Here is a 16,084-nt window from a genome sequence, read left to right on the forward strand (position 1 = left end):
ATACATACATACATACATACATACATACATACATACATACATACAAGAATAATTTTCGGTTGGTTTCTTCGCACTGCTGTAAGGGAACATATTAAATATCTCCTCATACCATTTAAAGTAACCCGGCCTCTATTTCATTAGCGAGAAATACAATCAAGTAAAACGATGTAATTAAATTTCAATGGGTCGGTGAATTTCGATAAACACGGAGACCTCGCTGGCAGTTGCCCCTCGCTGACATTCCAAAGTGATGCCATCAACGGAGATTATCATCGTTTCCAGCGTTGCAGGAATCGTTAGGGGTCTACCATTTGATCTGAAGACCGTGGCGTGAGAAATCGAAAAATAATCCGCAAAAGCCACTATCACAGACATACTTCCTTGCCGCTTCTCCAAAAACGTCGACGTAGAAATGTATGTATGTATGTATGTATGTATGTATGTATGTATGTATGTATGTATGTATGTATGTATGTATGTATGTATGTATGGATGGATGTATGGATGGATGGATGGATGGATGGATGGATGGATGGATGGATGGATGGATGGATGGATGGATGGATGGATGGATGGATGGATGGATGGATGGATGGATGGATGGATGGATAGATGGATGTATGTACGTGTTTATATGTATTATGTATGTTTAGTATGTATGTATGTATATATAATATCATGCATTATATATATGTATATACATATATATATATATATATATATATATATATATATATATATATATATATATATATATATAATATTATGATTGCATTCAGGAAATTAAAAAATATTTTTTCAATACAAAGCTAACGTGCAAAAACCGGTACATGAATATTCAGCTAAATGGAAATCACCAAACTATTTGTAGTTTATTGCTGCTTTGTCTGTAATTTTTCGCTTGGTTCAGAAGATAGGCTGGCCCCTCTTCTGAAACTGTCATTAGAGTCATCTACTATTTGAGAGCCGGGCCCATACACACCAAAATATCCAGCAACATCCCGGCAGACGAAAACTGGCGATCCATCAGCCTGATCAAGTTTTTTTGCACAGGGGACTCCCTCTCTTTGACTTGTCTCATCGCCTACGATTGCAACTGTTTCTCTATCGATGGTGATAATGATGGTGATGACAAGGATGATTATGATGATTAACCACGTGATTGTCAAAAAAAATGTTCAATTCATTGTCCGTTGCGTTCAGTTTTTAAAATGCGCATATATGTACAGAGTGTCCGATTTCTTTCGGTGTATTGACTTCCATTTTTTGTGCCGAACACGTAAACCGAATAATTTTTTGAAACCTCAAAAGTGAAATAAAAAAAATAAATCACGCCTTTCTACTGTCAAACAATCAAGGTTATTTTTGCGCTTTCTTGTTTGTTCAAATCCTTTGTTGTTTTTGCAAAATGCGTTTGTCTGGTTTATGTCTAATCCATTCGGGCGTGTGTTTTTTTCCCTCGAATCACACAGGAAACAATTCATTGTCCACGTGTTTTAGGATTTCTTTTTTCATTTTGGGCATTTTCGTCACACGCAAGCAGCCACGCTGTTATTGTTTTTAATATACATGGTTATATTGTGTTGTACATCGGCTTTATGACACAGATGGTCTCGATATGTTAATAGGTTCAGATATGTCAACGATGGAATCGTGATTCAACTGAAAACTAGCAGACAATGCTCGGCCTGTGTCACTCCCATTGATGAGAGCGTTGAGTCGCGGATCGGCAGTAAAGAGATATCGGAGAGAGAAATCGCCTTTTTTTCGTCCTCTCCTCCCGCCGCGGAATGGCTAAATTTTGTCGCTGTGCGGGCAGATAAACGGTAGAATCATAAGTCGAGCACGGGCCGCAGCTCCCAGCCTATTGGAAAATTCTTTAACACATAACATCTGCTTCCAAACCCGACACTGTTTACACTGAGCTATCGGTTTTCAACTCAGTATGGCTGGTACGAAGCAAACAGCTTACACCTGTAAAGACGAGGCCGCTTCCGAGCAGAGCGGAGCGCAGTGCTTTCAGACAGTCAGGGGTTTCTCGCCGAAGATGGAAATTCCCGTGGAAATGAAGGATAGGCCGACCAAGAAGAACAAGAGGAAATCGTCGGAGCCGCGGAAAGCGGTGAGGAGAGAAATTGTAGAACAAAGCAAGGACGGGGATATTGAACTCGATGATGACGACTATGGCTATAGTTTTGATATCTGCAAGAGCGTCTCAAGCGCCAGCGACAAGAGCTTGGAGTCGGATGTGATGCCGTTGCAAGTCGAGGACTACCGACAAAATTTCCCGTCTGACCCTATACCCACCACAAGTCAGGGCCTGGGAAAACCCGGACGGTCGTACAAAAGTCTGAGCCGAGCACGCCGTGTTGTTGCCAACGCCAGGGAGCGTAACCGCGTTCACACGATCAGTGCAGCTTTCGAGGGGCTCCGAAAGGCGGTTCCGTCGTACTCACACAATCAAAAACTCTCCAAACTAGCCATTTTACGAATCGCATGTAGTTACATTCTGGCGCTGGCGAGGCTGGCGGATCTCGATTACAGCGAAAGTCAGGCCGGTTTGTCATTTGCGGAGTGCGTTCAAGAGTGCACGCTCACTCTCCAAGCGGAAGGCAGGTCTCGGCGTCGTAAGGTAAGTTTATTGAGCGGGGATAAAAAACAACCGGAGATCAACCAGCGAGCAATATGATAGCAGTGGCCACGCACCATACATTCCGTGCTTAATTCCTCGCTATTTCATTGAAACTAAGGCGACTTTATTGTCAAGACGGGATACAACTACTCGCAACCAGAGAGCTTCCCTATCGCACCGAACAGCACTGCTCTGTGCGACCTTTACGCAGCTGTGATCTTAATTAAGTTATATGTGCGTAGATTTGAGATTTGCCCATTCCCAACGCATTTCTTTGAAACTGCGTTACCAGAAAACTGATTTTATTTACTTCTATACATTTCATTCAATGCTGACCGACTAGCCCGGGAGAGAAAGACATGATTTGTCAGCGTTCACTATTTTTGTTCCCATTTTCACTCCTATAAAAACGGATCAGCCTGGTATGCGATTGAGTCGCCGAGCTAAAAACTGGCAGCCAGTCGCCGGCGCACTTAATCATGAAATATAAGAACAAATGCACACTTGAAGGAGTCGTTAGCAACAGTGGTTATTTTTCATGATGTTTATCGAAACAGTGAGAGCGTCCGCATTGGTTCGGCTGTCTGTCGAAACTTAAAACGGTTGCTGCGCTGTCGGAAGCCGGAGTGAGATGTCAAAACCTGCTGTTCTGTGCGCTCGGAATATTTTGCCAGCCACATAGGTCTTGGGCTTTGTGCCGCGAGATCCCCGATTGTATTTGTGTACTGTACATGTGTATGCGTGAGAGACAGTAAGCGAGCGAGCTGTATACGTGTGATCAAGTCGGACACAGATGTTTTTTGCATGGCTGATTATCAATAGGATATGCAAATCACGATGCAAGTATGGTTTCATTGAAAGTGACACACTACACGTCTAAATCAAACGCTGGCGAGTACGGTGATCAGATTCACTCCGGACGTGTTCCTCCCGGAACATTCTAGAAACATTCCGTTTGTAATTAGAGCCACCCTTATCGCCCTGACATAAAACAAACGTAATTTTTGAGACAGTTAAGCATCTGGAAACCACCGTTGTGCGTCTGTTTATTCCATAAAAAAATCGTGGGGAAATTCTTCGACGTGTAAATTGACGGCTTAAATTCTTTTCTCCTCTTTAAAACAGCGCGGCGCCTCGATGAAAAATTGATCGCGCTTTCCGCCTCGATCGAGTATACGTTTGACCTTGTTCGGGGGATGTTGTAATTTATAACCTAAACTAGCAGCGCCGGAGAACGACCTTAACACTGAGCTACTGCGCATGCTCCCTGCGAGAGCCTCTTTGAACGTCCACCTGTTCTTTATTATTGATTGCAAAGTGCAATAAAATGATGCTGTCTTTGTGGACCTTACCATTAGTTGCCATGGTGACCACTACACACCAGCTGTCACGTCAAAGAAAATCTATTTGTTATGCAAATATTATTTGTACCGACAGCGACGTTATGGATATTGCCTTTCGGTAAAATTTGACCTCGTTTCATAAAAAACGCTCAATCTGTTGCCCTGCGATTTTCCTCTCCAACTAATTAATGTGATACAGCACCTCTCAACAAACTCGGATTGCCATTCAGTTCAGTTGCTTTACATATCATACCGTACGCTTCGCTTTATTCCACCAAATTTGTGCTATCGATCGTTCCATTCAACATGTTTGGCTTGTACGATCGTAGTCGTACGTACATACTGTGTGCTCCCTCATTTCGTCATTGGTCTACTTCGTGGCTAAGAATTAATCACGAGTAAAGCCCCTTGACCGAATCGTAAAAATCACTGATCTTTGCTACCTGACATATTGACAAATTCATTTTGAAATTACCTCAAAATTCTTAAAATTAGATACTAAAATAATTACATAATTATATATATATATATATATATATATATATATATATATATATATATATATATATATATAGATGAAACTTAACAGATATTATTACTTTGCATTTGAAGTAATTTGTATTTATATGTATGTATGTATGTATGTATATATATATATATGTATATATATATATATATATATATATAATTTTCAGCAACTGTCTCGCTTAATTGTAAAAATATAAATCTTGTCGCCATGACAACTATGTCAGGCCTATTCGGGATCAATTGTACGAGCTGAAACGCAAATATAGCGTCGTTAAACAATTCCCATCGTTGTGGCAACACGGAATATTCATCGACGTGCTTCCTGTCACGAGTGAAGAATCCGAGGTGAAAATGTTAGGTAACTGTCCACGAGTAAACGGTCGCAAAGATAAAGGCCGAGTTTATTTTCCAAGTTATTTTTCGTATTTTTTGAAGAAAGTTGTCCTTACTTACTCTTTCGTGACATAAATCTAATCACAGTGTTAGACGTAATACCTTCGGACATATCGTGAAATTCCTCGGGGTAGAGGAGGGGAATGCCGTTGTAATGGCCCGGAAAATGTTCTCAACATGACAAAACTTGTACAAAATAATACCCGTTTTCCTTTCCTTTTCTTTCTGTGTGCCTACAAAACCCGCGTTGTTCGGTCTGCTGGTCACGATTAATTTATATGTAGGTACAAAATCTTCAAAATTGAATCCCGTCGTCTTTTATCCATCCAACATCCCCCAGGTTCACATGATGTACGTTTGGAAAATTTCAGTAAATTTGAAGAGGGCGCTATCCTTAGCTCTTATTAAAATTACAGGATTTTGATAACAGTCAAGCTAAATAACGTTTCATTCTTCATGATATTGCTATTTCAAGTGTGTGGAAGTCTCAGAGTCTTTCTTGTTTTCTCGACGGATCAGTGATTATTATTCGCCTCAGCTTTTATGGCAGGAGGGGTAAATGGCGCCAGTCGGTATGGTGATATTTTTTTCATGAACGAGAATCTGTACGCGCTGAGTCTGCCCGGTCGCGGGTTAGGGGTTCAATGACTACCGGGCTGTCTTCGGCATGTATGCTGTCAAGGGTACTTAGCATTACCGTACGTCTTTTAATAAATCATGGGAAAATTCATTTTAGATTGTCAGTCGTTCGTCATGTTTTGCGACTCTCAAAGGGGCGCACTGTTCAGCTTTTGACATCATTTTGCGTTTTAGTGATGTCTCTTAAATCAAGATTCGAAGGGCGATCTATAGTATGAACAATTCAACGTGCGATGTTTGACGGTCTTTCGGATAAATAAATATCATGAAATATCATTTAATCTCGCATTAATTTCGACCATTTTGGACCCTTATTAATCTCCTAAATCAGGCCGTCTAGTTCTTCAACATTTCTATGAACAGATGTCCGCAAATTCCCGCGCGATTAAATGAAAGAGCATCTTCAATAGCAGACGACAAATGAAAATTTTTAATATCTATAAAAACAGGTATTAGGCTACTTGGCTGATCAACGGGACATAAATTGAAGTGCAATATTTATTCCCCCAGTCCGCATCCCATTACAACATTTCTGTAAACTGAGAATGAGAGGCAACGAGAAAAATTTCAAGGAAAATATCACTATTGGGCAAATTGATAATCAGTACGGACTGCTCTTTGTGTTGACTTTCAAATTATGTTGTTAGCACGTCCGGAAATTACGTCATCTCTCAAATCCGTTCAAACCCGATATACGTATAGCTTTTTCCGTGAATCATGGTGACTGTAAATAGTTATCCATTCAACCCCCCCCCCCCACATGCGAAATTTTCGACTGTCTTTTTTGAGCCAGAATTTATTTATTTATTTATTTATTTATTTAGTTATTTATTTATTATCGTTTGTTTGTCTGTTTGTTTTTATTTTATTTTCAAAAATTCATAGAATGTTTATTATTTTGTATGTTTGTTTTCACACGTGCTATCTTTCGCAGCTGCAGATTCATTCTATTAATGCTTGAAGATGATTTCAAATATTTTGCTCTTTCTCTCCTGTGTCAAACGACAATACCGATGACATTTCTGCATGATTATTTCGACATTTATGACGGAAGAAGTGCGCCTTCTGACAAGGCTGAGGACTGTCTTTCAAATTTTATCGACGGCTTGTTTGAAAAAAATATGTCCGCTCATTTACTCACTGCCAAAGATTTCACGGCAGGTGTCCGCTGTGTTTCAATCAATAGAGGTGAAATATATATGTAATTTGCAGTTCCTCATTTCTTTTGCACTGTATATGGCCTTTCCAGCGAGAATGCACGTAAGTGGCAGTTGTGCAGGGCAAATCAAAAGTCTTCCCGTTTTTTCTGCACGTTTGAAGATATGTGACTTATTTTGTTAATTGAAACAGGGTGCGTTATTAATACTGTGATAAATGGCCATTTGAATTGTGGAACGTTGGCAAAATTGTCGCCCTCTTGTTCAAAATTTCATTGTGATATTCATGGTGATTTTCATGGTGACTTTCATGGTGATTTCTTATTGCTTTTTCCGATTGTAAAACTTAGCACGAAAATTAAATGTTTGAAACTTTGATTTTTATTTTTACTGATCACTCAGATTCATAAAATCAAAGTCTTGCCGACTAGTAAAATTCGCCACATACATATTAGTTGCTGTTACATCTTTTACGATGCGCTTAAAGCAGCGAGACAAGTAAACCAACAGGGTGATAAATTTTAGTGTTTTACTGCCTTTTTTCCCCGCCAGTGTTTCGTGGCGTTATTGTCAAATACATCACCACATCAATTGGACATTCAACTCGTCATCGGTTTAGTCGTAGGGTTCATCTCTGATGCACCGCGTCAGCTGCAAGTGCTAAACGCTACACTGTGCTCCCTCCTGGGTGCCGGAGAGTCGGAGGCATCTTGGTCGTTCGGCAATCAATGATGCAAAAACCTTTGACTTCGTCTCTCCTCGGCGCGATGAACATTTGCTCGCGGCGGGCTGCAGATAACTGCTTAATATGAAAGCGGAATACATAAAAGTGCCCTTTTCCAGGACATTCTATCGCTTGTAGATGCATTCTCAACTGAAATGAATAAACGTCAGACAAATAAAAATTACTGCTCGATAAAAATTCATGATCACTACTTTTACACATTTTTGCCCGTGTTTATTTCCCATAATTATTATGCAAGGACGATTTGGCATCGAAGGTTTGAGATAAACTCAAAATATATTATGTCGATAGTAGATTTTACCCTCATCAGATGCGAAACTTAATAATGGGTTTTCTCTTTTGTATGACCTTTGACCTCTGTCGTATATTGGCAATTGCGTCACTCCGTCTTCAAAATATCAATGATTTACACTACTCTTAGTTTCCATTTAAAAGAAGGTGGTGACTCTTATTATTGATCAGTGATTTCGACGTCCAGCCGGACTGACGCTCACCACATCACAATATAAGTTACGATTCTGTCAGGCAGAGCGACATGGGACCACTCGCTACAACTCACACACGTTAATATCACACATAACTTCCTGGAGAAACAGGACGCCAAGGCTTCTGAGACCGTCCCTTTTTGCATTGTTCGCATATTTTTGGTAGTCACCATTTTTTTTCTATAGACATGAACTAAATACTGTACTGGAAAAAAAACGAAAATAAGTGGTTATCGTGCATATTTTATATAATGTAAGCTTATTATTTAGAAAAAAGTTTATGTCGTTGTTAATTTTGAGTCACCTCAGCAAAAAGTTAAAAAAAACCACGGCTGCTATCTGTTTGTTTTATTCCCACTGCCCTACCAAAAAGAGGTTTTTAGAAATTCCGACAAATAATAACATTTTCTGAGAAAAGCACAGTTTCAAAGTTTCCCCGCGACTACAATGCTGCATTCTGACAGTGTACGTATTCAACGGGTTTCAATTTTACAACCAACGACACTCGGTGTATTTCACCACTCATCAAAAATTTCAGGAATAGATTAACCCCATGTACATTTAAAAAACTATGCGTGATGTGTACATTTCATATATTGTATTTCATCATGTACATTCTCTGGAGAGTAAGAATAAATATGTATATGTATATATATATATATATATATATATATATATATATATATATATATATATATATATATATACGTGTGTGTGTACTATAAAGATGCAAACAAGCGCAGTGAACACACACATACACACACACACATATATATATATATATATATACATATATATATATTATATATACATATATATATATATATATATATATATATATATATATATAATTCTGAGTGAATTAAAACTGACTTCTTCTGACTGTGTATATATATATATATATATATATATATATATATATGTGTGTGTGTGTGTGTGGGGTGTGTGTGTGTGTGTGTGTGTGTGTGTGTGTGTGTGTGTGTGTGTGTGTACACCCTTGACTATGCTGATATTCAACTATCCGTATTTCTTTCTTCTCTTTCTACCATCAGGAGTGAACCATGCGTTGATGAATCTTTTCTTCTGTCCAAGTTTCTACCAATACTGCCACTCGTTTTATGACTGGGACCACATCCATAACGTCGATACCGTTTAGAACAACTTGTGAAGATGCCGTCAACGATGACTTTGACCGTTGAACTCTACGAAAACTTACGTCGGTAACTAATGACGTCATCCGTTCACCAAGAAGCAAAAAAGAAAACGGATTTTTCACTTGCATATCCTAAAATGTTGGGGAAATTGTGGCAGTTTTTTTGTTTCTAAGGTTATTGTTGCATTCGGTAGTTTTGTTTTATTTTCGTCTCCAGAAAGCAAATTCGATATATACAAGAGAGTCATTTGACCAGAAATGAAGGACGTATCAATATGATGTGAGACTATCCAACGCCGTCTTGCTCAAAATAAAGGCGCTAATTAGGGTACCAGTTTGATAGGTCACATTGCATGGACTCCATAGCGCCACTTTGCCTGTGATTTCAAAGATAAATACATTTTCGTATCAACATTTCGGTGGTTTGTTTGTTTTGATTTTCGTTACGCATATTCAATTTATTTTTTTTTCTTGATTAATCTCGCCATTTTTGCTCAATGTTATTTTCAAACTCGATGTGCATTACTTGATCCGAATACCTTACACTTTTGATGTAAAACAGAAGGAGATTGAGAAAATGTACTTCTTTAGAGAACGAATGTTATCAAGATATTATCGACAGTTATATTTGTCCCTGTAAGACGTACCTACTTAAGACGATATCACATTCCTTCAGAGGGATTGTGACGTCACTATCAGTCATCTGCATGTCTCATCATAATATTTTGTTTGCTGCCTTTGTGGTTACTTTAATTTACGTCGGTCTGCTTCAGTTGTCCGTCCAGTGCCGTTTGCGTCATTTCCACGTGACGATGCTGTTTGCAATATCTACGTGAACCGACAGGGAGACAGCGGCCTGTGGTTTGACATACAGTGCAGGGATGCCTTAGTGATATGATAAACTTACCAAAAAAAACTAGTCTTATAATAGTTTTATTGCACTCTTTTACTACTGAGAGAATCTTCACCGTCGGGTTTTTTTAATCGTGTGAACCAATCAGAGTTCAGATTCGATCACGTGATCGGTAATTCTAAAATATACAAAGAAAAAAAGCAATATCCTGACCGCCCTGGTCACGCTCGTTACAAACGAGATTATACGGAAAACCGTTTCGGTACGAAGCTCTTACCTAATATGTACTTAATGGAAACTCATTCCTTAAAAAAATAAAAAAAACAATGCTTCCCATATTCAGACGGCTTCTGTCCAACATGACATTCCCAACTATTCACTCACAAAATGGGAAACTACATGTAAATGTGGCCGTCAATGGAAATCACAAGTTTATCTCTGAAAGATATAAAGAGTAGGGCATTAAATCTTTGGAGAGGGTTGTCAAAAATGAAATAAAATTTCCCGCGGAGGAAATCGTTAATTTTTCACAGTTCTACCTAATGTCGCATAAAATATTCACGTGACCGGAAACTGTAAGCAACATTCTATAACTGGCTGGAGAAAACGGTATGGAATTCTGCCTTCCCAGAAAAAGATGAGATCAATCTTTATATGCGAAAATTACACACAACCATTGTTTTCCCCAAAAAAATATAATGATATATCCCCGCCACCGAAATGTCGCCGAGAACATAGTTGGCAAGTTAGGCGTGTTTTCAGCACAAAACTACTTACATTTTTAATGCCATAATTTACAATAACTGGGACCGTATATCATCAGCCTCTTTTCCGTAATCCTGAAATATTGTTATTGACTTTTGTTATTTCGGCGATACAAACTGCATGTGAACCCCTGCCGGGAAAGGTTATCAAACATATTTGTTCATTTTTTGGCGCTGCATTGGTTTGTCATTGTGTTAAAAGTTGGGTATTCATAGTCGCTGAATATTGTACAGCTGTATGCATGGCCTGCACCGTACGATCCCGCCAACCAATATGTCGATATGTCGGGGTTATCGGGGAGCGCAAGCTGTGAGATCGGTTCGTGTCGGATTTTTATGTCCTCCTTGTGTGGGGTTGAAATACGGCCTGCCCCGGCACCGCTGGCATCCAGCCCGATGGATAGCGATGCAGGCATGCCTGGCATACATGTAAACAGAACGGCATGCTTCCAGCTGACACATATAAGCCTGTGCAATTGCACTCGTCAGTGACGCGAAAATGTTACAAAGCTAAGCTAAACACGGCGATCGTATTTGAAATCTTGTCATGCAAATATTCCTTACTTCATGGTAAAGGGCAGATTTTATTTCTGTTGTAGACGAGATCACACACACAAACATTCGCGTTAGACGAGAATGGGTTTGCGATTTTAGCAGTAATGTCAGCTCTATTTGTTCTCAGTTTTTTTCTGAAAAGTTTCAACAAACTTACTTTTTGTGAATTGGTTAAAGTAGATGAAATCACGGTCGCAAACTCTGGCGAGACTGTGTAATACTGGGACCAGACTAAACCTTATAACAACAAAACACATATCTTGAAGATTGTTTTCTATTCATAATGTTCCGAAACGCATCCATTCACGTTGATGCCGATAAAACTTTTGACCCAGTACTACCCAGGTGCTTCCAAACTGCATGGATTTGAAACGCAAGAACTTGATATTAATACTGGAGATATCTTTGCGCTTACTTATCGTCTTAAAGAATTTAGAATATTCACAGCCGCTCATTTTAGCCGAAGCCAGGCCCGTCATGTAGCATCATGATTGTATTTAAAGATTGTATTAAGTATTATGTGCATGCTAAGCGCAAACAATGTTGTCCTATCTGTTTGTGAGGTTACTGACCGAAATTGGGTTAAAATAAAATGAAATTGTGAAAATGAAGATAGTCTGCATTGTGATTCTGTCGGGACCCAGTCCAATAGCTGAAATGTTTGAAGCCCCTGTCAGTAACTTGTTGCGGTGGAATGTGCTTTTGTATCAACTTCGATTTTATTTCTCTTCTGTCTAGAACAAACTGAAATGCCTTGTATTCGACTCGTCAACAAAGTCTTCTTCTATTTGAAATGCAAAGCCGTTAACGTTGTCGTTCTGAAATTCGTTCCATGACGAAAAATAAATCTTTAACAATGCATCCAGAACAAACCCGGTTCATGTTCAATGTCACCAGACTTTAGTCTTTACGGAAAGTGGGCAAAATAACAAAATGTCAAAAAAGTTACAGTTACGAGTTAACAATTTTCCAGAGGGATACAAGTAAATGTTTACCATGTGTTTCCAGACATCTCTTATTCGGTACGTTGATAGTGCCTCGTTTATTTTGATGTTTATCACGGGGAATATAAAGTTTCAGACGTTCGTGAAGACATTTTGTTTTGATTACGTAGCAATACTGGCAAGTGCATGCTGACGTCATTGAGAAATCTCGATCAGAGAGGTGCGGGACCCCTTGGATAGGCATGGGTCTTATCGGCCACTTTGAGCGAATCGGTGTGGTTTCCAAACGAAGGACTGCATTAAAAATTAGAATGATACAACACAGCATCATTTTCCTACGAGACAACAAGAGCACAGAAACAAAAAGCTAAAAACGAACATTAAAACGCATAAAAATATTTGTTGTCAATCCATTGAGGAGACAGGAAAGTTGATGAAAACATTCTTTTGCATCGTTCTTTGATATTTGATACATGAGATAAAATCATCACTCCTTCTCGGGCCTGTTTAAATGAGTCAAATCGCACCGCTGTTACTAATCCCGTGGGCGCACATTTTGGCAAGCTGTGCAGGCCAGCAGCACATACACTGAACTCGAGAGGGCGCACTCCAAGAACTCTGCTACCAACCGTACGGAAAGAACGCACGCACAGGTGACGTTATCACATATACCAACGCCATTCGTGTCTCTATTTTTACTTGGCTTGAAAAATATTCTAAGCTTCAGTAACGGAGATTCCTGTCCGACCAAAGTATTAGTATCTATATTGGTAATGCGTTCATTAAACACTGGACGATTTATTTTCGACAATATTTTTTATACATAAATGCAACGTTTGATGCAAATGCCTCAACTTCCTTGTTTGGTCTTCATGCACAAAGGTTTTTAACTCGGTGCACTGCTTTGTTTCATGTGCCATTTGGTAGAGTCAATTGTATTCGCGACTCTCTTTTTAGAAGAATTCCGAGACAATTTAGGGCCTAATTCGCTTGTAAACGGCTATAGTGACATAGATCCTTTTCTGTTAGTTTAGACGGTTTTTAAAATATTTCAAAACTTTGTTTTCTCAGTATTTGTTACAGTTTGTATGTACCGTCTCAGTGTTTTAACTCTGTATCTGTATTTTTCAGGCAGTCTTCCATTAACAATCTCGGCTAAGAAAGTCATCATTAATTAAAAAATTAATATGAATATTTACAAAGATAGCTGTGGAAAACAAAAGTCCGACAAAAAAGATGTACAACAATTATATTATTGATTTAATTACATAAAAAAAGCCTTAAGTTAAATGTTAAAAGACATTGCGTTGATCGCTTCACCTGACATGAATAGTCCAAGTCCCCCGTACCGCGTCATTCTGGTGACAGTAATGTCGCGCCCTCAAGTGTTGAAAAGCAACACTTGTTGGCGTTCAATGACTTATCCGCTCGGTAACATTGATATATCTACAGCTGTGATTGAAAAGAGATTCTGCGAGCGTTGGAAGCTTCAGGAGTGCGAATTAAAATACGCAACATCGGATGCCAGTGACGGTAGCAGATGAAATAAACAGCGATGAAAATAATTCAGAGTATAGTGAATTCGCTATCTGCTAGTCATTAATAATATTCAGGTAACTGCCGAGTTTCCAATTCCTGGACTGGAATGGCAAAGTCGGGGCATTGTCACTTTTCTATACCGCTATATAGACACACCCAATGACTTGCTTTAAAACTAAGCAAATTTGGCACAGAGCATTCAATACACGAAAATCACGTTTGCATTCCAAACAGATGCACAGGTAATTGTCTGCATGCGCATATTGTCGATATCGTTGATTGAATTTTTAGCACAAAATGTCGCATTTACGAAAAAGATGTATCCGTACATACAAAGTTTTGTAATACGAAAGGAAAAATACTTCATCGACTTTCCTCTTTGAGTTTGGAAAATACGGAAAAGATAGGTGTGTAAAATTTTAACCATTTTTACATATTCCGCAATTCTATTGAGAACAGTAGTAAAATACTGTAAACATGTCTTGTTAGGTAGTTTAGTCATGTCAAGGATTCGCTACTTTAAGATGCAGATTATTTAACTTTTCCCTACATAAATGGAGGTCGAAGTGTCTCGTAGCTAAATTAAAAACCCACTAATTCAAAATAAAATTTCCTTTTAGCTAAAAATCATGAGATAATTCAAAGAGTTTTACAGTGCAGTACCGCTTTCGTGGCGCACAGAAGAAACCATGTCAGTGATCACCCAATACCGTAGATTCGACAAAAGGGGTCGAGTTTAAAGTTTTTACTCTCAGAGACTCGCCTCAGCCAAAAACTGTTCAGGGTGTTGCTTTGTGAGATTATGAGAACCCCTACCACTGATCTAGACTGAAAGATCCGTCGCTCGAGGACGCTTCCTAGCTCCCCTCCTCTTAAAGGGGGGAGGGGGGTAGAAAGCGCCCTCGAGCGACGGATTTCCGGTCTACCACTGATCCTGCGGTTTAAATAGCAGATGAAGTCTCCAATCTTGATGTAGCGTAAACGAGTATTAGCCGTTGGTGGCGCACTACCAATCAAAGAATCATTGATACACGAAAAAATGAATATCGTACTGATTGATCAACCAACGGCCATCAAGGTCTCAAGTAAGTGTAGCATTTGAACTTTGTGTATATTTCGTTATACAGGGTCTATCAATAAGCGATTTGGAAATGGTTTTAGGACTTAGACTGTGTTGGGTGGTGAGAAATTTCAATGAAGATCAATAATTCGGTTCTGGGAATTACATTAGGCACCAACAGAGTATCGGTTGATGCCGGAGATAAAAATAGCGACAAAATATCAACAATTAAGGTGTTGTATCCTAAAATATGAACATTGACACAAGTAATCCTTTTTGTTGAGTTTTATGTATGTATGTATTTATCATTTATTCATTTATTTATTCATTTATTCATTTATTTATTTATTATTTATTTATTAATTTTCGCACATAAAGTAGAATTTTTGAAGTCCCGTGTTCAACGCCAGGGCGAAACGCATATAATTTGGTTTCGAGTGTACACCTGCAAATAATCAAAGTATCCCTGTAGAAATAAATAACGTAACTGTCTCAGTAACTTTACAACAGCCACACAAACATTTCTGAAGAGATTTTACTAACAATACTCTATTTCGTTCTAGTTTTCTCTCACTCTTTCATTTAGTTTGGTAATGTTTATACTGCTTCCTTTATTTTCTCGCCCGTTTGTAAGTCAAATATCTTAGCGCCCCCCCCCACCAAAAAAAAACAAAACATATATCATTAGTAGCCTAGGGAGTCGTTTTGCTAAAACGCTACAGCTCAAGGACATGTTTCAATATTCTACGTTTGTTGGTTTCCTATTGGATTTTCCTCTACCACTATTGCAGTTAACCCTTTCAGGCCTGACCTTCTGGTAACTTACCAGAGCAAACCCTATATATAGGGGTTTAGGTCTCAGAGGGTTAATAGTAGAATGCACTTTTGGGACATATGGGGACTCTCAAACTTTTACAATGGTCGTTTGGCCTACCTTTGTGGGGCTCATTTTGAAGCTTGTGGGGTAAATGAAGTTTCCACCGGTGTAGTTTTGTTGAAATCGGGAATTTCATTTTTCCCCTATAGAGCTAACGTAGGGATGGCGGCCATTTTGATTTTAGGATAAAATACCATAAGTTAACATAAGGCCAAAGTAACTTAAGCTTTGAGTTTACGCGCGGGTAGCTTTCGGGAACAAAAACAAACTTTTTTTGCACAATTTGCTATCGTTAGCGATAATCTGCTGCAAACAAATCTTTTAGAAATACCTCTTTTCATTGAACCATGTGGTGACATAAGCGCTACCCTCTGGAAGCATATAGTCCAAGAAATGTGCATGTTATATGGGAAAACT

General features: G+C 38.8%; 1 protein-coding gene across 1 annotated transcript; it reads left to right on the forward strand.

Moving 5' to 3' along the window:
- The first annotated feature begins 1,632 nt into the window (after nt 1-1,632).
- LOC139122853 (neurogenic differentiation factor 1-like) lies at nt 1,633-11,858 on the forward strand. The gene is made up of 2 exons (XM_070688665.1): nt 1,633-2,632; nt 8,975-11,858. Exons 1-2 carry the CDS (start codon nt 1,946-1,948, stop codon nt 8,978-8,980), a joined length of 693 nt encoding a protein of 230 aa, XP_070544766.1. The 5' UTR covers nt 1,633-1,945; the 3' UTR covers nt 8,981-11,858.
- Nucleotides 11,859-16,084: the final 4,226 nt, after the last annotated feature.

The sequence above is a fragment of the Ptychodera flava genome, chromosome 22 (genome assembly GCF_041260155.1).
Source record: "Ptychodera flava strain L36383 chromosome 22, AS_Pfla_20210202, whole genome shotgun sequence".
In the NCBI taxonomy this organism is placed as follows: domain Eukaryota; kingdom Metazoa; phylum Hemichordata; class Enteropneusta; family Ptychoderidae; genus Ptychodera; species Ptychodera flava.

What these genes read in the sequence shown, in the direction of transcription:
- LOC139122853 (XM_070688665.1), top strand. Translation starts at nt 1,946, where the DNA reads ATGGCTGGTACGAAGCAAACAGCTTACACCTGTAAAGACGAGGCCGCT.